This window comes from Clarias gariepinus, chromosome 21 (assembly GCF_024256425.1).
Source record: "Clarias gariepinus isolate MV-2021 ecotype Netherlands chromosome 21, CGAR_prim_01v2, whole genome shotgun sequence".
NCBI lineage: Eukaryota > Metazoa > Chordata > Actinopteri > Siluriformes > Clariidae > Clarias > Clarias gariepinus.
The window spans coordinates 15,285,938-15,311,632 of record NC_071120.1 but is presented as its reverse complement, the minus strand read 5'-3'; the positions used below and the strand labels follow the sequence as shown (position 1 = coordinate 15,311,632).

Below are 25,695 nucleotides of genomic sequence, written 5' to 3'. Positions count from 1 at the left end.
AATATTTGTATGAACACTAACAGAGTCAACACCATAAGACATAAACTAAAAATGTTTCCCAATGTGTCCCTGAATGAAGGGAGGCTCAAAATCAAAAGTACCAGTCAGGATCTGGTGTGGCCACCAGCTGCTTGAAGTACTGCAGTGCATCTCCTCCTCATGGACTGCCTATTGCGGACAGTCTGAGCACTGATGGAGGGATTGTGTGTTCCTGGTGTGACTCGGGCAGTTGTTGTGGCCATCCTGTACCTGTCACGCAGGTGTGATATTCGGATGTACCGATCCTGTGCAGGTGTTGTTACACGTGGTCTTCCACTGCGAGGATGATCAGCTGTCCTTCCTGTCTCCCTGTAGCGCTGTCTTAGGCATCTCCCAGTGCGGACATGGCGATTTATTGCCCTAGCCACATCAGCAGTCCTCATGCCTCCCTGCAACATGCCTAATGCACGTTCACGCAGATGAGCAGGGACCCTGGGCATCTTTCTTTGGGTGTTTTTCACAGTCGGTAGACACGTCTCTTTAGTGTCCTGCGTTTTTAGAACTGTGACCTTAAATGCCTACTTTCTGTAAGCTGTTAAGGTTTTAACGACCATTCCACAGGTGCATGTTAATTAATTGATTATGGTTAATTGAACATGCATGGAAAACATTGTTTAAACCTTTTAAAAAATGAAGATCTGTAAAGTTGTTTGGATTTTTACAACATTATTGTTGAAATACACAGTCCTGAAAAAGGGACATTTCTTTTTTTGCTGAGTATAGTATTCACTGTAGCTGTTAAGAAAATATGCGTGCATTGTCACACAAGAGTTGTATCCTTTCGGCTGCTTCCGGTAAGGGGTCGCCACAGTGGACCATCCAGTCCACACATACAAGCTTGGCACAGGTTTTATGCTGGATGCCCTTCCTGACACAACCCTCCCATTTTACCCTCCCTTGGGACTGGCACTGCATCCAGTAGCTGGGGTTTGGGCACTGGCTGGAAATCGGACACAGGCTTTCTGCATGGCAGGCGAAACAACTACCACTGAGCCACCAGTGCCTATTATTGTCACACAAGAGTGTTAGTGGTAACTGGGTGGTGTACAGATCAAGGATCAACAATAAACTCAACAATAAAGGGCATTACAAGACAACACATTTAATAAAAACACCAGGGACAACACAAATGTTCTCAAAAGAGCAAGAAGCGAGAAAAAAAGAGACTAATTAAGTTATTATTTAGTCAGAGATACAGTGTGTAGAAGGATGTGTGCAAATGATAAAAAAAAACACTGGTACATGTAAAACAGTAGTGGCATTAAAACTACCAGAATTTAAAGTTCACATAAAAAAGAAAGTAGTAATAATAGTGATCGTGAGGCGACACGATGGAGTAGAGGTTAGCACTGTGGCCTCGCACCTCCAGGGTCCAGGTTCAATTTCCAACTCTGAGTCTGCGTGCATGGAGTTTGCATGTTCTCCCAGTGTACTCTGGTTTCTTCCCACAGTCCAAAGACATGCAGGTTAAGTGACATTCCCAAATTGCCCGTAGTGTGTGTGTGTGTGCAAATATTAAATGAGACCATTGATAAATGTATACCATTAATGGAATTTAAACTACCAGAACATTAAAAAAAAAAAAGTAATAATGATGAGGCTAATGATGATTATTATTATTGGTGTGTGTGTGTGTGTGTGTGTGTGGATGATGCTGGCAGGGCTGCACTCTGCAGCTTAGATTCTGCTTGGCAATTGGCAGCAGATTCCTCTTCATCTTCATCCTCTGTCTCCATTCATCCAGCTCGTAGTGACAGCGGTGTGTGTGTGTGTGTGTGTGTGTCCGGCGGTGTGTGTATCTCTGCGCACCACGCGCGCTGTAGAGGAACACTCTGCGTGGATAGATCATGATATAACCGATAAGATCCGTGGGCCTCTTCCTCAGGTAGGCAGCCGGGCTCAGTGGGAAAGAACTGACGGTGGGATTTAACCCACAGCCCACACAGCGTCGGCCAGCACCGCTGCATGCGTGCGTGTGTGCGCGCGTGCGTGTGCGCGCGTGTGAGAAAATGCCGCCGTGTGGAATGGCAGCGCGCGCGGAGGAGCCACGGCTCCGGCACTGATGGACACGTTACGGACACGGTTCATTTCATATCGACACGAGGAGGCCACTCAGACGAAACGCGAGCGGAAATCGGTTTAAATCTGCATTCTGTCTCAGGATCATTCAGCGCCGAGGAAAGGAAGAATCATCCACCATGGGGTAAGTGAATTACTGCGACCCGCATTAACCAGGAGTCTGCCTTAGACATCATTCAGAAAAGCTTGGTTTTTGCTCTGGTTTATGGATCTCCACCCATACCTGGGTAGAACTTATAGACCAGATGGCAGCATCCAGAAGGAGAAACGACAGACACCCCGACCCATCTTACAGAATGCACTGGCTTTCTTTCTTTCTTTCTTTCTTTCTTTTTCTTTTGATTGTGCATTTTCTCTTCATTTCTATTCAACCCATTCATTGAACTGATCAACCTGCTTCCCTAAATGGACATTAAGCCCCAACTTTCTCTTCTTTCAAAGCACTGGACCTCTCTGATATAATGTGCAGGTGTGGGTATCAACCCCTTCACTGTGTAGCCTTCATCTGTATCTCCCTATTATAGCAAACCATTAATCGTCTGTCCACATCATCCATGCATGGCCATTACATTGTAATGCTTAGGTTATTGCCGGTTCCTGCAGTAAGTAGGCAAGCCGGCTTGCATTCCAGCACTGGCAGTGAGTTCTGGGAGATTCGATCGTAAAATGTACAGAGAACAGCTCAGCATTTCATCTTTATGGATGGCTATAGATTTGCGATCGATAGAGAAGGTAGGCTTTAAAGCACATTCACCATGCACATAATTGGCCGTCCGCTCTTTTCCTGGATAAAGAAGGGCAAAGCAATTAGATAATGCATTTGTGTGTCATTTGCGTTTTAGCTGGAACGTGCTGTCATTGGTTGCTGGTTGGAAAAATGGAGGCTTTAACTTTGACATTTTCTAGTATGTGAATTTACAAAAGGACAGCTATTATTTCTGAAATGAAATAGCTATACATAAGCACACCGGCAATTATGACTATAGCCAATACTGAGACATGGTTAATGTATATCATAAAATAAATAGATTCCTTGCTAATTGTGCTCCCCCCCTTCGACTGATTATTTTTATTTGCTGAGGAATTGCTTGCGTATTAAGCATTCCTTGTTGTCATGGAAAACCACTTTCCCCTTTTTAAGCAGCACTGCTCTTATTACTTAATTAAATTGTGATAATTGTAGTTCTGAGGCAGCACAATGGTGCAGCGGGTTGTGCAGTCACGTCACAGCTCCATTGTCCCAAAGTCGATCCAGAGCTTCGCATAAAGTCAGTGTATAGTTTTGTGTGTACTTTTAGTTTCTCTGTGGGTTCTCTTTTTTTTTGGGAGTTTCTGGTTTTCTCCACTTTATGTTAAATTGCCCTAGGTGTGACTGGGTGTGTGAATGGTGGAGTGGTAGCTCAGTGGTTAAGATATTGAACTACAGAAGGTCACAGGTTCCAATACCAACACCACCAAGCTGGTAATTGATGTAAATGTAATTCGATCTGGATAAGGGCATCTGCCAAATTCCATAAATGTAAATGCACGTGGATGCATGGTGCCCTATGATGTACTGACATCCCATCCATGGTGTGTTCAGTGTTCCTGGGATACACAGGTTATGAACGTTAATAATTGAAAAATGATGTAATTGTAGACCCATGACCTTGCAAACCCACAGAAGGAGCCTGCTGCCTTCGGTTCTGTCTTAAAAAGACTATTCTATATTTAAGTCTATTAAATCTTATCCAAGTATTAAATTAGGCAAATCCAGGCTGTTTGCCCTACTGAAGTAAAATATTGTAAGGGAACAGGGGTTGGTACATTATGCTGTACAAGCTCTGCTCTTTCAGCTCTTTTCCACTACAATGAGTAAAGATGGGTTACAAATGCCTGAGAAAATATTTGCCTCTTCCAATGTCCTCCACTCTTTACATTTGTTTAGAACAATATCTCGAACTGATTGGCTGTTCTGCATTCTAGGCCACTAGATGAAGCAGGTTAACTTTGAGGATTTGAGACCAAAACCCAACCATATGTGTGACAGTTACGTCACTTCGACCACCACCGAAAAAAAAGGATTGATTCATGGCTGTTCCCTTAGAGTACAAAGTCGTTTGAAATGATATATGAGAGCGCTATTAGACAAGGGTGAACACTTTTATCCTTGGGTGCTGACTGGTTGTAGGAGGCAAGTAGTGTGAAATGGTTTTTATCACACCAGAGTTACTACTATCACTCCTCTGGGGTGAATGCAGATTAGTGTTTCACCTCTCACACCAATGACTGCTTGGAATTTAGATGTCGGCGTGACTCCATTAGTGTCTGTACAAAATCAAAACACTAATTAATTCGCTTAGTTGCTTTACAAAGAACAGAAAAACATGACTATGAGAACAGTTAAGCTAGATATGCCTGATGTACGCCCCTCATGATGAAGCCCTAAAGCCTCCCACACAGCATACAATTCACGTTAACTGCTCTGATATTCCGCACAGAAAGGTGACACAGTGTGCGCACTTGCTTTGAATAGAGAGCTGTGCTTAGATGTAGAGGATGATGAAACAGACATACTAAAAAAAGTCCAATGTTGAATAAATACAATATATACAGCATTCAGTATTTAAATCCATGCAGAAAAATACAGTGTATACACCTAAAGCTAAACGACACTTTTTTTTTTCCACAGCCAGTACTATCACTGTGATTGCTCGTGAATTTTAACGGTAATTATGCAACGTGCCTTTGATGTTCAAAGATTTTTCAGCGTCTGAGTGCAGCATAAGCTCAATGTTCCAACTGCACTGTTTCTTTCCCTTTTGTTCCCCTTTTTTTCTCACAACACCCCTAGCTATCATTTCTCTTCCTCCATTTCGTGCATACAGATATCCAAACATCAGCCCAACGGCAGTTGATTAGAAGTACCCTAATGATAATTAGACACCCCATAGATGAGCTGAACCAACTCTAGCGCACAAAGGCCTCCGTCCTCGATTTCGGTCGTTTTTTCCAATTTTACTTTACTTGATTCTGTGATTTGATTATGGTGTTACTGTATGTCGAGATAAATACTGTAAAGTATTAACATTTCTGGGGGAAGGGGTTATCTCTGGAATTAGGTCACATGCTAGTCCAGTCTGATGATGATGATAATACAGGAAAACTATAGAAGCTGAAGCAGTGGAAAAAAGGGCCAATTCGACCCAGAGTGAAAGAATCCCATCTCTTTTATTTGTATTGCGCTTTTAACAGTAGACGTTGTCACAAAACAGCTTAACTGAAATCTAGATGTAGATCTAGATCTCTAGTGAGCACGAAAAAACTCCCTGAGACCACATGAGGAGAAAACTGTTGAGGAACCAGACTCAAAATGGAACTCATCCTCCTCTAAATGGTTACCATGTATCTGCAGTCTTTCATTCCAGCCACCCAAGAGCAAACTTCTTAACAGTTAGTCTTTAAACTACTGATAATATGTATCAAGTAAACATACAATCTTGTTGTAGACACAAAGCAGCTTTTTCAGCAATCCAGATGTGCATTTACAGTAGATGCCTAATGAGCAAGTCAGATGTGATAGTGGCCAGCAAAACCTCCTCCTGAGTCGATGCAAAGAAGAAACCTTGAAAGAAACCAGGGGGACCCCATCCTCTTCTGGATTTCATCGGAAGGTGGGATTATGCATCAAATACTGTTCAGTATTGTGATTGAATGCTACTGTACAAGAGTCTTTACAGTTAAAGCAGCAGATCTTAAGTAATCATGTACAATAACCAGTTGAGTTCAAGAAGAGGTGAGAATTGGACGTGCAAATATTTAGGGGCTCTGTTTAGAATTATCTGTCCCAGCAGAAGGTGATGTTTGTATAAAGATCAGATTTCAAGTATTTGAAATAAGTAATAATACACATAAGGCACAGGACTGACAACTGCAGATGCATGGACCCTATCCTAGGAGACTTAGGACATCAGGCAGTGTACACCCTGGACTGGGTGCCAATCTGGGGCAATCAGGGCACACACTTACACACTACTGGCAATTTGGGAACGTTGGCCTAATCTGCATGTCTTTGGACTGTGGGAGGAAACTAGAGTACCCGGAAGATAGCCACCAAACATGCAAACTCCACACACACAGACTCGAGGCAGGAATTGTACCCGGATGGTGCAAGGCAACAGCGCTAACCATTAAGCCATCATGCTGCCATCACCATAACTTATAAAACAAATTAGAATAACAGGCCTTCTAGTTATTTACTAAAGGAATTCACTATAAAGAACCTTTAAACAGCACAACCCTCATTATATTGATGAAAAATTGGACGCATCTTCGTTAAAATTTCAATCAAATCACGTAAAGTCACTTTGATTTTAGAGCAAGCACTAGCACAGGAGTAACAGTGTAGATCATGGGACCGTGACAGATTACCTTCTTCCATACTATATTTAGTCCCCACCCCCCACTCTGCCCTACCCGACCCCTGCCAAACAGCTGGCATTTCCATCTCAGCTGAGCGACTTGTATCTGCTTGTCTAATGCTCTGTAAAGCAGGACACCGATGTATCTAGCTAGGTGGGCGGGAACGCATGAGTCTCTCTGGTCCCTGCTCAAAGCAAGATGGAGGCCAGGGAGATGGTCCTCCGACTCCCAGGCCGTGCAAGTTCACACAGCGGCATTGGTCAGACCACAGTACTGCGGCACAAAGAGGTTCACCATTTCTTTTTTGTCCCCTTCAGGGAGCAGCCTATCTACAGCACACGGGCGCATGTCTTCCAGATCGACCCCAATACCAAGAAGAACTGGATGCCCACCAGCAAGCATGCCGTCACTGTCTCCTACTTCTATGACAGCACCAGGAATGTGTACCGGATCATCAGCCTGGACGGGTCAAAGGTGAACCAACCTCTGTTTTGCATGTGCAGGCTTTGGGTAATTCTTTCCTGGCACAAAAACTTGTCGCTCTTACTGTATATTTACATATTACTTTATTATTTGTCAGGATTGTTTTGGTACCTTATTATTATTGTTTTGGTCGCCTTATTAACGTTTAATCTATATTTAAGCATTAATAAAACATGTATAAAAGTGCCATTATGATATGCATTGGAACACTGCATACAATGTAGTCCATGCACCAACACAGATATAATAATAATAATTAAAAAAAGCACAATCCCTGCCACTATTCATTTACTTACATGCTTGCACAGTTCACGTTTTACATTACATGTGTGATTTGCTAGCTGCAGCTTCAGAGCGTCAATATAATACCAAAATCACTACATTGATTTTATATGGAGCCTATTTTGGTGCACCAATCCTGCATCATAAGCCCTTAAGGGCAGCGACCATGATTAGTATTGGAATCACACTCCCTACTTTCAGAGAGCAGCAGGCAGAATCTGAGACATTACTGCAATGTAAGGCATCCATATTCGTCGCCATGGGAAAAAATTCATACGTTTTCCTCATGCACTACATGTCTGCTCACGTAAACTTCTTAGGTGAGACGAAACATTGCATTTCGAGTCGCTGACAAATCAGGCAACTCAATCCTAGTATCTTACCCCTTCTTGCAGCGAGACCTCAGAAATAGCTCACTCACCAATGTGTGTGTGTGTTTCTGTATTAGAGTTCTCTGTACCACAGGTTCAGAGCTTCAGAGACAGAAATAACATGTGAAGTGATCCAGCATGCTGAAGTGGTTTTAACTACTCGGTGGAGCCTATTGCCTTTATGTCCAAAACATTAACTACGGCTTCTTTTCATGCAAATGTCATCAAAATTGATTTTAGCACATTCACTGTGGCTGTGACGGCTTTAGCTGCTCTTGGTACAACGTGTTAAGTTGTAAAAGTGCCTCTGGATGTTGCTCTTGTACAGCATCTGAAGTATTGCAGTAAACATATTTCGTATTAGAGGTCTTTATGAGAAGCAAGGTGAGACTGGGGCAGTGAAATGAGGTCAGATGTAATAAGAGCACGGTCGTAGGGCCACACTGGGGAGATGATAGTTCAGTTATGGCTGATGGCACATTAACAAGACGGTCCACTAATCCATTGGTTTATTTAATACCTTGCTTGATATCTTAGCTGTAATATGCCTCTCTACTCATCTTACTTAGAATTTATGGAGTCCACCCTGACCTCTGTAAATTCCAGCAGAGCAGATAGAAACACTACTATTGAAGGCTTTTAAGCTTTGAGCCACGCTGAACTGACCTGGACCTATTGAACAGTGTCAGAGGATCAGCAGTGTTGCACGGCATGTATTTCATTCTTTTAAAGATTCAACTTTATTGGAGACATATTATTATATCATTATTATTGTTATATACAGTATTATATACATTATTGTCTTAGAATTACATTTTGATTAAACAAATTTAGTGACAATTTTGCCATTTACCCATTAGTCTATTGCTGCTTTTTTTGAATGCAAGTGCATACCCTCAGCAATCCAAAACTGTCAATCCAAATTCACTCACTTTACAACTTGCACTCAAAACCTTTAATACACTTTGGCGCTTTATCCTGTATTCATTGTGGCGGGGGCCTGGAGCCTTTCCCAGGACACTTAGGGCACGAGGTGTGGTACACCCTGGACTGGGTGCCAATCTATCGCAGGGCACACATACATACACACACTCACACACTCATTTACACATTACGGGCAATTTGGGAACGCCAACTAGCCTAATCTGCAGGTCTTTGGACTGTTGGAGGAAACCGGAGAACCTTGTGGAAACCCACCAAGCACGGGGAGAACATGCAAACTCAATGCACACAGAGACGGGAATCGAGTCTGGCCGGGAATCGAACCCGGACCCTGGAGGTGCAAGGCGACAGTGCTAACCCTTTAATACATGAACAAGAAATGTATTTATATACCCGACACAAAGTTATTATGTACTATTAACCTCAAATTTTATAGAATCTATTTTTAAGCAGAAAAAAAACATATTGACATGACATAAAATTGTAAAATGAAAATAAGAACACATCATCAATACTTCAAAATCTTCCATGCAGTTTATCCTGTGTTGGATCAAGATGTGCCAACTCAGTTTAGGTACACATTTATAAAAGTTCCAGGATAAACATATAAACGCCACTCAATCAGACCAGAGCAAAACTGAAACTATAGGAAAAGCACATGAGATGGACACGTCATGCGTACACACATGCTGATTTTAGAAAAGACCCCTCCATGATCCATATCAAAGACAACATAATTCCCAGTGTCAACACTCTGGGTGTTAATTGAAGATTTTGCTGTGCACTTATTCCCACAACATCTGAAAATAGTCTTAAGCCAATAGAAAACTTTTAAAAAAATTTACGTTTTTGAATGTGTCAATGCACTTTTTCAAATTTCATGCAACTTTAAGCCTGAAGCCTGATTACACAGCATGTGTGAATTTTGATCAGAACTTTCACAATGCTGATCATGAAATAAAAAGAAACAGTAAAATCTCCGAGCACCATCTATAGACATTAAAATGCTCAAACTGTCAATCTCCCGAAATCAGACATACTTCCTTTATTGGTTTACACTTTGTCCCTGTGTACAGACCAGTGTTTGAGTGATTAGCTGGGACACTGTGGTACTTTCGCTAGAACACTTTGATTTGGATTGGCTGATGTTTACGTGATTGATTAGCTAACATTAGTTTTGGCCGTCAGCAGTAAATTAAGAGTTGATGAGCTGTCAACATAAATTCTGATCCCATTCAGTTATATGTTTGACAGTACTGCTTGTCATCCGAGAACATTAGTGCTGGATGTACCATACATCTAGAGCTAAAACAAAGCCTTAAAGTAATACATAAGCTAATTATATTATTATATGTATCGTGTGTGCCTTGTGTAAATCTTACACAATCATTATGACACATGTCTTTGTAATTAATAAGGAAAAGTAATTGTGTTTACTCAAACCTATCATTCTGCTCATAAATGTGTATGTGCTTTAAGAATGAGGGTATGTATAAAGATCTGACTCTGTAGAATTCACCTTTTAAAAAAGAGAACAATTTGTAGGGATGGATAGCACTGAACCTCAGGGAAAGCGTAATTAACCAGAATTGCCTTGTAGTGTGCTGCTCCAATATTGGAAAATGAGAAATAACTACTTAAAGGAAAACTCCTTCCTGAAAACATTAAGTATGCTTTATTGAATTATTTGTACTCTGTTTAGTGATTTACGTGCCAATATGTTGGTTTATTCTTGTTTTTTTGTGAGAAGTTAGTGGTTGTATGCTACGGTAACAATTGAAAATGGCTAATGCTGTTTCAATAAAAGAAAATAATTCAATAATAATCTCCGACATAAGGTATAACGCTTTGCTTTTGCGATGAGCCAGTAAAAAATAAAAGCACACATGCATTACCTTTTTAAACTCACCATTTCCCAACAATGCAGATGTATGTACAACATGGCTTAACTGGTTAGCAATCTATAAGATGAGAAGCAGGATGATTATTTAAGCAGAATGAGACTAAAAGAAAATGAAAAATGGACCAACATCATCCATCCATCTATCCATCCATCCAACTGGTGCTCAGACCTAAGTCTCCGCGGTACCAACTGGAAAAGCCAACCCAATAGACCTTTGATGTGAATAAAGATCAGACATTCATTCTAGGGATATAATAAGCAAGTAGTCAGCAGGAGATTTGTCATTTTAGATCGCTTTAGTAGGACATTCTCTGATTTCTGTCTGATCTTAAAATCAATTAATATGCATGTTATAGTTATGTATTATAAAAAATACAAATGAATGAAAATCAGTGTTTGCTCTTATGGTAAGTGAGTAAAGATGAAAGGCTTTCATTTATGGTTTTAGCTGTAAGGTACAAGCAGGGAGTCAGTGGGAGTCATTACTCCTCCATGTGAGAAAACTCCTCCATGTGAGCTAGGAGAAAAAGGAGGCGGAGGAGCGAATGCTCCCACTTCCTACTGCTTGGATTGTATAACATTTGTTACACAAGCAAAGCTCAAGCCCACGGTCAGTTATCTTCTATGAAATCATGTAATGCAGTTGTATGGAATGAATCTCTGGCTACCATGTTTTCAGATGTGTGTGTGTGTGTGTGTGTGTGTGGGAGGGAGAAGATCTCGAGCCTTTTGTACCAAATACATGCATAAACATTGATTCACTTTCTGATCAGGATACATGGAAAGCTTGACTGAGAAAAAAGAGGGAAAAACCTTCCTGCTCTATACTGTATGTGCTGTTAATTTAGTGTGGTTCTGCTTTCCATGAACTCTCATTTTTATCTCTCTACTGTTTGCTCTTTACCTTTGTCTCTCTCTCTCTCTCTCTCTCTTCCTTTCTCTTTCTGTCTTTGCTCTCCGTGCACGATCGGAACGCCTTTCAGATTTACACCCACACACTTTTACAACACACTTGCTTGCAGTAATGCTGGTCATTCCATCGCTCACATTTCACCGTCTTAGAAAGTCAGCGATGGCTTAAGATTGAGCAGAAGCTATTACGTGTTTATGTCAGGCGATGTCTCTATTATTTAGTCACCCAGTTTAAAGGGTTCTCGCAAACAGACGTAGGATTAATCTTGTGATCATTTGTATGTTTAGTGAGAAGAGTATTCTATTGTTCACTCCGGTGTTAGCTTTCACATGGGAGCTCTATTGTATTTTGCACACAGAGGTGTTCAATAAGCAGATCAATACACGCACATCAATTCCTTAAGAGTATATGACCACACTCTATGGGATCCTTCGAATCCCGTTTATGATCAATTCGTTCGTATTAAATCAACACTGCACATGACTGGAGCTCTTTATTTCGCAGATTGGCATCCAAGCCACGTCCTGCCGCAGGAAAGGTAGACAAGAATTATAGCTATGGTATTCTCACGATGACACCATCCACCACACCCTCGCTTTATTCATCTACTGTATGCTCACTAAGATGAGAGCTTCAAAACCTTTCTGTGCCCCCACTAAGGCTTGTTTCCCCACCAGTAATTTCACGTTTGCTTGTTCTTTATGGGTTGTGAAGAATAACTGTCTTTTTTTTTGTAATTGTCCACAGGCTATAATAAACAGCACCATCACCCCAAACATGAGCTTCACGAAGACGTCGCAGAAGTTTGGGCAGTGGGCTGATAGCCGCGCCAACACGGTGTACGGCTTGGGGTTCTCCTCAGAGCATCATCTGTCGAAGGTGGGTGGAATTGTGCACTGCTCTGGTTCGCTCAGTCTCTTTCTGTGCATCTCGGTGCTGGGGAACACCTACACACTGTGCCCTAATGAGCAGCTGTACAGTCATCAGTGCGTGGGAGGCTTCTTCTGCGTGGTCCTTCCCTCTCCCCTTTCTCTTTCAGTATTTTTCTCTCTTGGTTTCTCTTGCTAAGTCTCTTTCTCTCTCTCTCTCTCTCTCTCTCTCTCTTTTTTCTTTCTTTTTCTCCTCCACATTATGATTAAATACTGTCACACATCGGGGGTGGTAAACCAGCAAGGCCTCACTATCAGGCTTATGCAAGACAGACATCATGCCTTCACACCCTCATACGCACTTGCATGCGTACTGTTCTTTTATGATCACTCTTTCTCCTTTAATCCTTTGCCTGCATTAAATAGGCATGATTCATTCTTTATAACGTCCACTTGACCAGTTACAGTTTATTTGAACCAAGCTTGAACATGCTCAATGTTACATCTTTTCAGAACATCCCTATATGTCAGTTGGTTTAGTGGTTTAACCCTTTGTTCTCTTGATCGCATGTTAATCTAATATCAAATGAGTGGTGCACTGATTTGTAATGACTTTTAAAGACACACATACACCTTTCTCTATTTGTGTGTCCACACTAAGGGCCATATTTACCAAAGCACTAATTACAGATGTTTTATCGACCATTTGCGCCAGTGGGGTGGGCAATCTAAAAGCATGCAAATAAACACTGTCACACTCTTTGTTAGCATAAAACCGGCACAATCGAAAAAAATTTTTCTACATGCTATCATGTCTGCAAACTACTCTAAAGAATCATTTGCACACAGAATCTTACCAGGTTAGAATCTGAAAAGGAACGATCCAAAACGGCAAAAGCTCAACGGGCCCTCTATCTTATTATAGGATTTGAGAAGGTGACTTCATGACCATATGTCTTATGACATATCCACTATTTCGAAAAGGTTAGACAGTCATCTACTCCAACTGCCATCCAAGCTAAAAAAAAAAAAAAAAAACCTTTTACAATAGACTGTCATGTTCCCATCCATAAACTGCTCAGGGGATTTAAGTGACTCAAAATGTACACTTAACCACTCACACAGATGTGCCAAGATGTCTGGAAATGAAAAAGGAGATAACATATCCAGATCACTGCTCCCCTCTGTTTAGGAGTTTGTATGGCTGTACTGTCAATAAGACAAATTTGATACCTACACAATTGCAGCCTCACAGCTCCAGGGTCTCTGGATCGATCCTGAGCTCGGGTTACTGTCTGTGTGCATGTTTTCCTCGCATCCCTGTGGGTTTCCTCTGCGTTCTCTGGTGACCTCCCACCTCATGAAAAGCAAACTGATATGTTCAAAATCCAAAAAACCTTTACTTGAAAATGAGTGTGTGAATGTGTATCTTTTGGCTTGTGATGGTGATGGCAATGGAGTTTTTTACATTACCTGGTGTTTCTGGAATAGGCTTCGGATTCACCCCTCACATTTTGTCTCCATAGAGCCAGACTATCTTGTATGTTTTAGCATAGTCTTGAGGAATCCTTCTTCAGGCTTCATGTAGGACTTTTTTAAGCTCTCACTTTCAGTCCAGTCCCTTTACCTGACCAGTTTCAGAGGAATGTTGTTTGTTTGTTAAGCCTAACAGAAAATGATGACAGATGATGACCGGTGATTAGTATACTGGTGATGCTGAATACTGAGTAGTTGGAACAGACGAGAGGGGAAATGAGGTTGCTGCTGAAGTTGTTATATAAACAACCAACTTTTCAACAATACTGTATGTCTGCAATTTTGCATATAAACAATGAGTCTACCATAATTGTGAAATGATCCTATGGTACAAGGTGGACGGGGGGGGCAGGGGGGGCCTGGTGGTAAGGGTGTTTGACTGCAGACTGGGAGGTCCCTGGTTCGAGCTCCGACAGTGCCTGGTCGCCACTGTTGGATGCTTGTGCAAGGTACTTCACCCCCAATTGCTTAGATATAATCAGGCATCAACCTGGCAACCCGTCCCTGTAAATAACCGCCACAGAAACGGCGGATGTATATACATTGGGCGGCACATAGACGGAACCGTTCATCCATCCTATGATGCAGAATAACCTGATGGCAATTTCCAAGGATTTTAGGTAGTAAGGGTACTTATAGTTGTTTAATGACTTTATGTTGGGGACCTGGAGTCATGTCCACACTTTCTAAACAAACCATTTGAAACACTTTGAGAGACATTTTTCCACAGGCAAATACAAGAGTGCTTCACTACTGGACCAGCAGGATCTCAGAAGGGCATCGGTATTGCCTCTAACCCTTTCATTCGGACTACCATGAAACGATGAACGTACTGTATTACACACAGCGATAATTCTAGTGTGTATAAAGCAAGCCTGTCACTATAGCAACTGATGTAACCAAGTTGTAAGGTCACAGTCTAGTTTGCTTCGTCCTTCTTTTTTATCTACAGAGAAGATTCTGTGCTGGCTCAGAAAACAATCCCAGTCAACAGGGGAAAAAATGTGACATGCAAAGCACAACCTTTGCTGCATTGCTTTTATATCGCTTTATATTGTTGAGTGGAAAACAGTCAGCCGGGGGATTGCAAGAGATTATCCTCAGCACTGACCGAAGCAAAGTTATGCTAACGATCACTGCTTTTTAAATCCGAAGTGCAGTCGCGAGCATACAAAATATTCATAGGACTGCTTGGTAGATATGACCCTTAGTACTGATGATATATTTCGTCTCCTCAAAACTGCTTACTGTTATCGTTCTCAATGCACATTTATATTTCTACTGGCTCTGTAGAGAGTCTTCGATGCGCACTGTTTATTCCAATCTGATCTCAAATGTCTTCGCAGTTTGCCGACAAGTTTGCGGAGTATAAAGAAGCGGCCCGCTTAGCCAAGGAGAAGTCTCTGGAGAAGAAGGAGCTGGCGAGCTCTCCCTCTCAGGTAGGGATGGTTTCATTGTAAAGATCTCTGCTTGTCTATGTTGTTTTTTTTATTTTTTTGAACACACTTCATTAGAGCAGTTTTTCATGCTGCACAGTTAAAACCTTGCAGCAGTAGATTAATGTTGCTTTTCTTATCAGAACCCGAACCCGAGGTCCTTACTGTACTGTAAATGATGTATTGTTTGTTAAGTCAATTGTATACTCGTATTAAGCAACTGTTAATTTCCAGTCGAGGATTTGCGTGTTATCAGTAGAAACAAAAATTGTGAGAGGAATTTCTGCAGGCAAATACAAGGACGTCTTCATCATTCTCTACCATGTTATGACAAAAAAGTTGCCAAGTCGTGTCTATTTTTAGTAAATGCAGTATTTTGATCCTGGTTATGATTGTCATATTGCGCCTGCAGTATTGAAGGTCACATATGTCAGTCTTGGCTGATATGCAGAACAGAAATCAGAGGACTTAAAGCGTTTGTGGTTCCTTACAGGAATCGCCTGCTGACATCCACTCGCCTCTGACCCCTCCCGCCTCCGCTGACCTCTGCCGCATCAACGGCACCGGCGATGACGCCACCTTGTCAGATACATCGCCAAATTCCGAGCTCCAATCAGATCTATCGCCAACCACCCCGACACTTGCGCACAGGTAATTAAGGTTTTGTGTGTGTGTGTGTGTGTGTGTGTGTGCACTTTGCAAGAGGAGCTTTTAAAGCAGTTAAAGCCTACTTGATCTGGGTTTGCATTTAGCACTCATGCTTTTATTTAATCAACTCAACAACCCAATACAGTTACCTAAAAGAGCTAAATGTAGTTACATAATCTTACATTATTATACATTGGCTCTTGAATGGAATAAAATAAATGGATAAATAAATAAAATGACCACTTTAAGATAAAAATATACAAAATTTTTAATTGCCCTAATCACTAACATCTATCTATCTATCTATCTATCTATCTATCTATATATATATATATACAGTATGTAAATGTAAATCCCTGTGTTTCTTAACACTCTCCATTACAGCGTATTTTAATCATCAGCTCGATTCCTTGAGAGTAATATTTCATTTTCTATAGTTTAAATCTCAGACAAATCCTCTGGGCTTTGCACTGCCTGGGGTTGTAATAAAATTGGATTAATGAAGACTTTTAGCCATGCGGCAGTTAAATAAGGTTGTACCGTGTTTCCCTTCATACATGAGGCAACGAGCCCTTCCTGGGATGCCTCCAGTATGATGCCTTCTCAATGCCAAGTAGATCTTGTTTATTAGTTTGAGGCATGCGTCATCTGTTTTTCTTCATCTCTTCCTCCTGAGTCGAACAGTTGAGTCAGCAATGCATCAGTGGTCCATAATACAAGTGAAGGTTATTTTTTTTTTTTCAGTATTAAATACATTATTTTTGTGTCTCTCTTTTTTTTTTCTTTTGTTTTTTACAGAGACGTGTTTCAAACATGTCAGGTCTTCTCGTTCTGATAAAGCCATTCCTGCTGCTTGTGATACAAAAGCCACCGCATGGTTGCTGAAATGCGCATTTTGCTGAAACACGCACAGCACACAGGGCTGTATTTCTGACGGTACTGGATTTTTTCCATAATGTCTCTATATGCATATTAATTTTACTGGTGCAGACGGATTGCATTCCTCTAATGTTCTGTAGCTACCTAAATGGACTCACTTTAAGCCTGTCTTTGTTTCATTATTCACCTTGATTCATATTCCTGCAGGGATAAGATGTTTTATCTTTCTTTGCCAGTATTTTGTACACTTCTTGTGACTTTGTGACTGTTGGAATGCACTTTTATATTGTAATTTGAGAATGATTATGCATTTCTGTAAACATTTCTGAGAAGAGTTTTATTTTCTGTATTTATTAAATATTGCATCCTTCTTTGTTTCTGACGTGTTGCTGAATATCTAGTTATTAAAATATCACATTTATTGTTTAGATAATCTTACACTAAATAAAAAAGCCAAATACAAAGTTGGAAAAGAGTGGGGATATACAGTACAGCAGATTTAGTCAAGTTCCTAGGGCTCTTTGTTCAGATATGTAGTTTTCATCTCCAAGGTAGACACATTTTTCTTGAGTAGAAGTGTCTGAGATTATTATTTTTTATATATAACAATACACGCTGCCTTTTGAACACAAACACACAAAAAGCAGGCTAAATAAGAAAATTGTGCTTTTTATTATATTATTATATTAGATTACTTTTGCAGAAGCTTCATATGAGTCTCAGCTGAACTTTGTAATGCATTTTTGCACAGAGCAAGAGTTGTGGAATTTGTCCCCAATTACTTACATTGCACTCGCGTTCTGGCTCGGTGTGCAGAGCAGGAAAATTTATAATAATCAAGACTAATGGTAATGATCTTACGTGTGCCTCAATTCTGATTAAAGACAGATCTGAACTATCCCTTTAACAGTGCTCTTTGCTTTAGGTACTATTGTGCAAGAGTAATGCATCACCAAGACACACCTCTGTATCAGGAAAGCTCATAATGTTCACAATTTTGGCAAATGTGCACGATAGCCATATTCCTAAACTCTAAATATGGCGCTCAATTGCTTCTTTTTAATTAAATCATTTCACTCATAATTTAATTACCCCGTAAGTGCCTCACGTATTATCGTTTTCATTATTTTAGCAAGAAACTGAGCTCACTGCTGTTATGCTGCATCTTCCTGCAATTGTAGTCGCTATGTGTGTGCGTCTGGTGTGTTTGGAGTGTGTGGGTGGTGAATTCACTCTTCTCACAGTCACTTCTGCAGCACATGAGTCAGTCAGATGGCCTGTTATGTCATATCGCTAGAGAGAGAGAGGAAAAAAAGAAAAAAATAAAGGCTGGAATGCATGATGTTTAGAGTTTAGGTTAAAGTGTATACCGATTTGGCTGGATGAATAGTCAAACGTTACACTGACACTCCGAGTGCTGATGAAATCGCTGCCATATCCGTGTATTTATATGGATACAGTGCACAAATAAATACACGGTAAAGAGGGTTGTGTAATGTGCTGCACCGCTGAGTGAACTGGCAGTAAACTGTTATGTGGAATTGTTTATTGATTTAGTTTCTAGTTTGCTTTGGGGAATTTAGTCAGCATGTGGAGATGAACATTAATCTCGGATGTTATTTTGTGTGCCGTGTCGAACATGCTTGGTTTATATCACTGTATAGAGGTGCTGACATTATTTATGCAGGAGGTGAGGAAATGATGAAGCAGAGTGTTTTATGGAGGATAGTGCAAAGTTTATTTCAAGAGCGTTAAAAGGTTCACAGACGAAAGACAAATAAGTACAAGTGTGATTTAAAATTAGTAACAAAAAAGGGCACGTGATGATTTTGTGAATTTCTTTGTATAAAATAATAAGCGTATGCTTTTAACAATTTCAAGAACAATTCCACAGGATGTTGGTTGGTATTTAAATAAATGTTTGGTCTGAAGTCGAGTAGAAAGTGAAGGATGTGCATGGCCTTAATGCACACAATGGCCTAGATTTGTGGGCTTGAGAAATCAAGATAGTAATCGTTACATAAAAAGCAGACATTTTTAATATTGGCATATAATTTATCTTCAATGCAAAGTCACCAAGTCACATGACCGAGCCAATAACTAATGAATTACGCAATCATTCTAGACTATGATTGTTAATCTTTAATAAAATGGAATAATAACAAAATGTATAAAAACGTCTAAATTTAAAAGTCCAACACATCTAGATGAATGTTTAGCCCTAACACACACCTGCTACACCTGGTCCTTTTCTGAGGAGGGAAATCATCTGTGTTAGAGCTGCAAAATCAGGGCTGAACTTCAGTCTTACAGAAAAACAATCAGCTTTTTTCATATCATATTTAGACAAAAACTGACAGTGGAAGCAATTAATATTAATTGCAAACTTCTACCTCTGAAAGATGTCTGCTAATAATATCAAGGAAAATGTATATATATATATATAGCAGAATACACAACTTACGGCAGTGAGGCCTTTCTGAACGATCTTCTTCCAGTCTCTCCTTCTCTCTCAAATGTCTCGTTGAGGCCCGACCTGCTTCGCTCGCTCGTGTGAGGAGCTTTATAGGCATGTGTGGCCCCTCGTCGTGTCCTCAGTAGGTGTCAGGATGTGGGCTGAGGATCCGTCAGTCAGAGTGGCAGGCATGAGGGGAAGGTGGCGCTGACGTCAGCACTACAGTCACAGTCTCGTGGGAGATGAATGTGAATTATCGTCAGGATCCGTGGGCCTGCGGCGTAGGCACTGTGCTCACCGGAGTGTTTAGACGTGGTGTGTGTTACGCACTGCCGTGTAGGTGGGTGAGAGGGACAGGGGAAGAGGAGATGTGCTGTGGAGAGATGACAATTCAGTAACCACTCTGCAAAGTGTGGGGGGGTGAGAGAGGAAATTCTGTGGGTTGTACTCTGCATTGGTGGCAGAATTGCAATCTGTCTCATAGCTCTGTTTCACTTAGGGAGATTTCAGCTTGCTATTGCATAGTGATGTCGAGATGTGATTATTTTACACATATACGTTATATACATTATAGTTTAAATATATACCATCAATTACCGTATACAGTTCACTATATGGTTTGTAAGGAATTATTAGATTTGCTGAACAGCAGCGGTAATAAACACATAAACAGTGATGTCAGTTGTTCCAGTAAACATTCACAGTGTGAAGGAACGCCTGATCCTTCAAAATCGCTGACTTGACAATTGGTGACGATTATTCATGAACATTGTAAAATTATTCACTTGGACATTGTAAAAATTCACTTAGAAGTTATTGCCACGTCTCCCATACAGTCCTTTCCTTGCCATGTTTGAGCCATTAAGGAGTTCCTGGGAGGTCATTATTTCAGATATGAAGCAGGTAGTCCGATTATGGCTCCGGCGTGCGTCCTTTGCCTTGATGATATCCAAGCACTAGTGAAACTCTGGGATGAGTGCATTGGTATAGTAGAGGATTATATCCTACCTCCAAAAAATGCCTGGAAGTATACTGTTTGATTGTGTGTGCATGGTGCCCTATAGCCTGCTCTCGCTTTTAATGCACTCCAGTGGATAAAGCACAGTGCTGCTTTGACAGACAGTCGAAATTAAACAGCATTTTATAGTTACCCAGAACAGCATTGTAATTATATGTGGCCTTAAATAGCCTCTCTTTGGCTTTTTGTGCCTGACTGTTATGAGAGTAACCATGCCTCTGAGACATCCATGGTTTTTTTGTTTGTTTGTTTTCAGATATATGATCTATAATATAATAGAATGTTTATAATAGAAAAACAAATCAAACCAAAATTAGTAAGAGTATCATTTATACTGTATATCATAAAAACTCTACTCTATATATGTCACTCATTTAGGTAACAGTATGTTTTTGGCATCATCAAGGCCTTTGGTAACATCTACTGTATTGAAACCATTTAATTATAAGCCATTAAAAAAGCCTGTAAACAATCAGAATAAACCTACACTGTAAAATTTAAAGTTTAACAGTTTATAAGGCAAAGAATAAATGAAATCAAAATTTCCAATCCCAGTGACACCACAGACAGTCATGCTTGGGAATCTAGAGAACGATCTTGGCCGTGCTCCTGAGCCTCCGTGGTCCCTGGTTGGTAGCAGCTGTATGATAGGGATGAAAAGGCTATTGGGGGAAAATGGAGCCAATTAAGGAGAAAATAAGGAGGAAAAAATCAAACGAAACCTTGTGACATGTGACTATTGACTATAAAGAAAAGTAACATGAATAAATTAAGAAAAATCAATATTTAGCAAGAGCACTCTTTCTCATTAAAACTGCATCAGATCTCTTAGGTACACTGGTGTGCAGTTTTCTAATGCTATTGCCTTGTAAGGTTTTCAGAGCATATCAAAAAAACCTGGCACAATCCTCGTGAAGACTGTGGCTAATGCACCTGCTTCTGTGTTTGCATGTAATGCTAGACAGCCTTCAGGATGTTTTTAGGCTAAAAAGCGTTCTATTATTTAAAATTATGATTTTTTTAATGCCATAAAAAGATTGTCAACTGCTCAAAAGGGGTTGCAAGTGCTGAATTAATGCCCTGCAAAAATATTCTTTTATAAAATAAAAGTCTTCATAGCAAGTTTTGGTATTAGTCCAATACAACCTCAAACAAACAACAGGTAATTTTTCTTAAAAATAAGCAAAAAAGCTTGGAGATCCACCTTTAGCAGCAAACACTCAAAGGTATAATTTCCTGCATTAGGTTATCAGTCTCTCACATTGTCTCTTTACAGCATTGCTTCAGTTTATTGAGGTTTTTGGGGATTTGCTTATGCACAGCTCTCTTAAGGTTTTGCCACAGCATTTTCATCTGGACTTTGACTAGGCCATTCCAAAATCTTGACTCTTTCATTTTTTAGCCATTCTGATGTAGATTGACTGGTGTGCTTACGGTCATTGTCCTGTTGTATCACCCAATTTCGACTAGGCTTTTACTGTCAGACAGATGGTCTTATATTTGCCTCTAGAATACCCTGGGATACAGGAGAGTTCATGGTCAGCTCAATGACTGTAAGGTACCCAGGTACGGTGCCTGGAAAACAAGCCCAAATCATCCAACCCCCACCCCTGTGCTTGACCGAAGGTATGAGGTGTTTCCGATTAAATGCTATTAAGTTTTTGTTAAACACGGGAAACATTGGGCATTAAGCTGAAATAACTTCACTTTGGTCTTATCTGTTCATAGTACATTGTCCCTGAATCCTTGTGGTTTGCAGTTTTGTGAACATTAGTTGTGCTCTTTAGACACAAGAGACTTTCTCCTGGCAACTCTTCCAAACCCTACTTGTTCGGTCTTCTCCTAATTGTGCCAAAATGGACGTTACCATTTACCATGCTCAGTGAGGCCTGTAGGGTCTGAGATGGGTTTGTTTTGTATTTCTCGGTCTGACCTTGGGGTGAATGTACTTTGATGTCCACTTCTGCAAGATTGGCAACCGGCTTTCCACTTGTGAACAATCTTTCTCACTATAAAACATAGAACTCCAAATTGTTTGAAAATAGATTTATAGCCTTTTCTACAATAATCTTCAACAACAATAGCTTTTCTAAGACCATTGCTTTTGTCTTTACCTCTTGCCATTTTGTTAACACACACCTGAATGCTCCAGATCAGCAAACTGCCAAAACTTCAGCTTTTATGTCTTCACACGCGTTGATGATCATTTACTCAAGGACTGATGATTGGCAGCACCTGGCTGCTACTTACACTCTTAAATCATGTGGAAGCAGTAATGAGGTGCTTAGTATTACCCTCAAGTTGTTTTTTTTTGGCTTAATTTTTCTTAAGTAAAGATGGCACTGTGAAAAAAGTTATATGTCGTTCATCTGATGTTGTATTTGCCAAACACTGGCATCCGCTATGATCAGATGGTTTTTATTATGTTTGTACACAAAAACACTTAAAATTAAAAGAGGGGGCACTAACATTTACACATGTCTGTATAATTGATCTGTCTTTTTATTATGTTTGCTGTTTTTGTCACAACAGTCCGACTACCACCAAGCACTGGGAGGCAGAATTGGCAGCACTGAAGAGTAACAATGCCAAACTAACAGCGGCACTGCTGGAGTCCACCGCCAACGTCAAGCAGTGGAAACAACAGCTGGCTGCTTATCAGGAGGAGGCTGAAAGGCTTCATAAAAGGGTAAGGATCAGAAAAGCTTTTTCATCCCAAGATGAAACAATACAACCGCATAGCACAGAAGTGACTCACATCATTGGGAATAGATTGTTCATCATAATGTCTGACTAAAAAACGTTGGTTAAATGTAGAATATTTTACGTATGTATAATTGTTTGAATTCCTTGAGTAGATGCACAGACAGTCAATGTTATGTTTAGAAAAATACCCCAATAGAAATACCTCCAGACTGATCTCTCCCTAAAATTCATAAGGAAAAGATATTACTGGAATAAATTACAAATTACACACATTTTAATCTGTTTATGTAGAATCAGTGTGAAATCGCTGTAACTTGGAACACTTGGAAATAATAGTATTCAACATACAGGGGTGTTCAAGTCAAACCAGGACTTTTGAATAAAGGAGTAAAATCGAGCAGTGAATATTCCCGTTAATATCCAGCAAGTGAAACGCCTGCTCCTTGGAAATCGACAGATAAATTGTCGCCTACTTGCAGAAGAGACTCTTCTACACACATAAACACCACTTGCACATTACAGGAACTTACTGGAGAGTTATTGCTACAACCCCCATTCAATCCTGAATTTCCTCCAAGCTATTTCCATATGTTTTGGGCTTTAAAGGAGTTCCTGGGAGGCCAGCATTTCAGACATGAAGCAGGCAGTCAGATCTGGAGAAAACATTATACCTTTATACCTGACAGTGATCTCAATAATGTATTTTATGTTTTTCTTTGGGGTTGCAGGTGTCAGAACTCGAGAGCCAAAGTAGTCAAGCCAATGCGATCAAGTGTCAGAAAACAGAGCTCAACAAAACCATAGAGGAGTTGGAGGCCACACTGAAGACTAAAGAAGAGGTACAAGCTGAAATGAAACATTTTAATAGAATTTTACATTACCAAATCTATAACAATGTTTTTTTTTTCTGCTAGGAAATGGACCGCCTGAAAGAGGAAGTTGAAAAGGCAAAGCAGCTACAGTCACAGAAGGAGACGCTGGAACAGAAACTAGAGGTAACGTCTTCTTACATTGTACTGTACATATCTCTCTTTACAACTAGTTACATCTTATCTGAAACTGGTCTTATAAGGCTTGATATTAAAAAGCTGTGGCAGCTTTCATCACATCTCACAGCACATTTGTGCCAACCCACATTCTAGGCCACAGATGCAAGGAACAAGGACCTGGAGGAGCAGTTAGCTGATGTGGAACAGCGCCTGGAGACGAGCCAGCTGGAGCAGGAGAATTTCCGCAAGAGCCTCAAAACGCTGCTGGAGATCCTGGACAGCAAGATCTTTGAGCTGACAGAGATGAGGGACAACCTGGCCAAGCTCATAGAGGACAGCTAGAACATGTTACGTTCGCTTCTTCCTCAGAAAAAAAAAACCCCATGAAGACATTGCGAGGTACACGGTGACAAGAACGAAATGCACAGCTCTTCTACCCAGACCTCGTCATGTACCTTCACACTTTTAAAGCCTTCTTGACTGGAGAACTCATATTATTATATACTCACTTATACGGTAATGATAATCATTCAGTTGCACTTGAATTTGTACTTTTTAGGTGAACAAGATTTCTTCAGTGCCACTGGTACCTACTAGGAAATAATAATCCATATATTGCTCCCGTTCTTTTTTTATTATTTAAAAACTATTATTATTATTATTATTAATATTATTATTATTATTATTAGAATTGTTTTCCTTAATTGTACGCAGGTAGTGTAGAGAAAGTAGGCAGCCTACAAAGATGAACGTTGCTGCACATAGGCTCTTCCTTTTTAAGGTGCTGGTTTAGCGTGCCTGGTTACTTGCGATTAAAGGACATCTACTATGCTGCTGAGGACACTCGAATCAATCACACCCACCAGATCGTCCGTTCCGAGCCATATGTTGTAGCCAGACCGTGTCGGCTTGCCTCGTCACCTTCAAGGAAACTGCCTCAATGTTCAGTCAGAGCTTCAGGATATTCTACCATCGACTTCCTGACAAGAACAAAAACACCCTGGGATGTCCGAACATTTAGATACAGGTGTGGTGTATTGGCCTGTAATGTACAATGAGCAATATTCTAAAACAGTCTTCATGTCACCTCAGTGTATTTATCAGGTATTCCAACTCTGGACTAATCTGTGGACTAATGTGGTTTAGTAGATGTACCCCTGATAGTTTTCCTCAGATCAGTTATAGTGCTTTCAGATTGTTTTGGCCTAAGAGTATAAATTCTGCAGTGAAGAGCAGATTTGATGGGAAATAAACTCTGTTTTTTTTTTTTTTTTTTTTGCATTACGAAATGCAATGTTCAGCTTACAGTTTAAAATCATGTGTTACTCTGAAATGTATATGCTGATGGATAAATTATATAGAGCACTGTCAATATGATTGTATTTATAGACTGGAAAGTTCAATTTTAAAATTCCCAATATTAATAAAATATTTAAAAATATCCACAAAATGATGTTTAAGAAAAGAGACAGTGTTTGATCCCAGATTTATTGTGTGTCGCAGTTTTGATGATAACAGCATGTCCCAAAGTGGTTTACTGTTGTTACTGTATAACACAGCTAACAGCCAATGATTCATTTATGAGACACACATCATACTCTTTCTGACGTTACATCCAGGGTTACTTCTCCTTCATTCTCAACACTGTTCTTGGGACAGTAGAACAATCGGTTCCTCAAAATGAATGAATGAGAACTTTAATATTTCTGGTTAGTCAATTGTTACTTCCTCACTTATTGTTGTGAA

The 25,695-nt window shown here is 40.3% G+C and overlaps 1 protein-coding gene across 2 annotated transcripts; it reads left to right on the top strand.

Annotated features, from left to right (window-relative positions):
* Positions 1–1,860: 1,860 nt before the first annotated feature.
* On the top strand, positions 1,861–25,415 carry homer1b (homer scaffold protein 1b). 2 transcript variants are annotated; one of them, XM_053481057.1, is made up of 9 exons: positions 1,861–2,242; positions 6,837–6,993; positions 12,161–12,292; positions 15,165–15,257; positions 15,748–15,905; positions 22,787–22,943; positions 23,689–23,799; positions 23,875–23,955; positions 24,103–25,414. In XM_053481057.1, exons 1-9 carry the CDS (start codon positions 2,238–2,240, stop codon positions 24,289–24,291), a joined length of 1,083 nt encoding a protein of 360 aa, XP_053337032.1. In that variant the 5' UTR covers positions 1,861–2,237; the 3' UTR covers positions 24,292–25,414. The 2 variants fall into 2 exon arrangements, with proteins under 2 accessions (XP_053337032.1, XP_053337031.1); XM_053481056.1 differs by lacking the exon at positions 1,861–2,242 and having other exon boundaries at positions 6,684–6,993; positions 24,103–25,415.
* Positions 25,416–25,695: the final 280 nt, after the last annotated feature.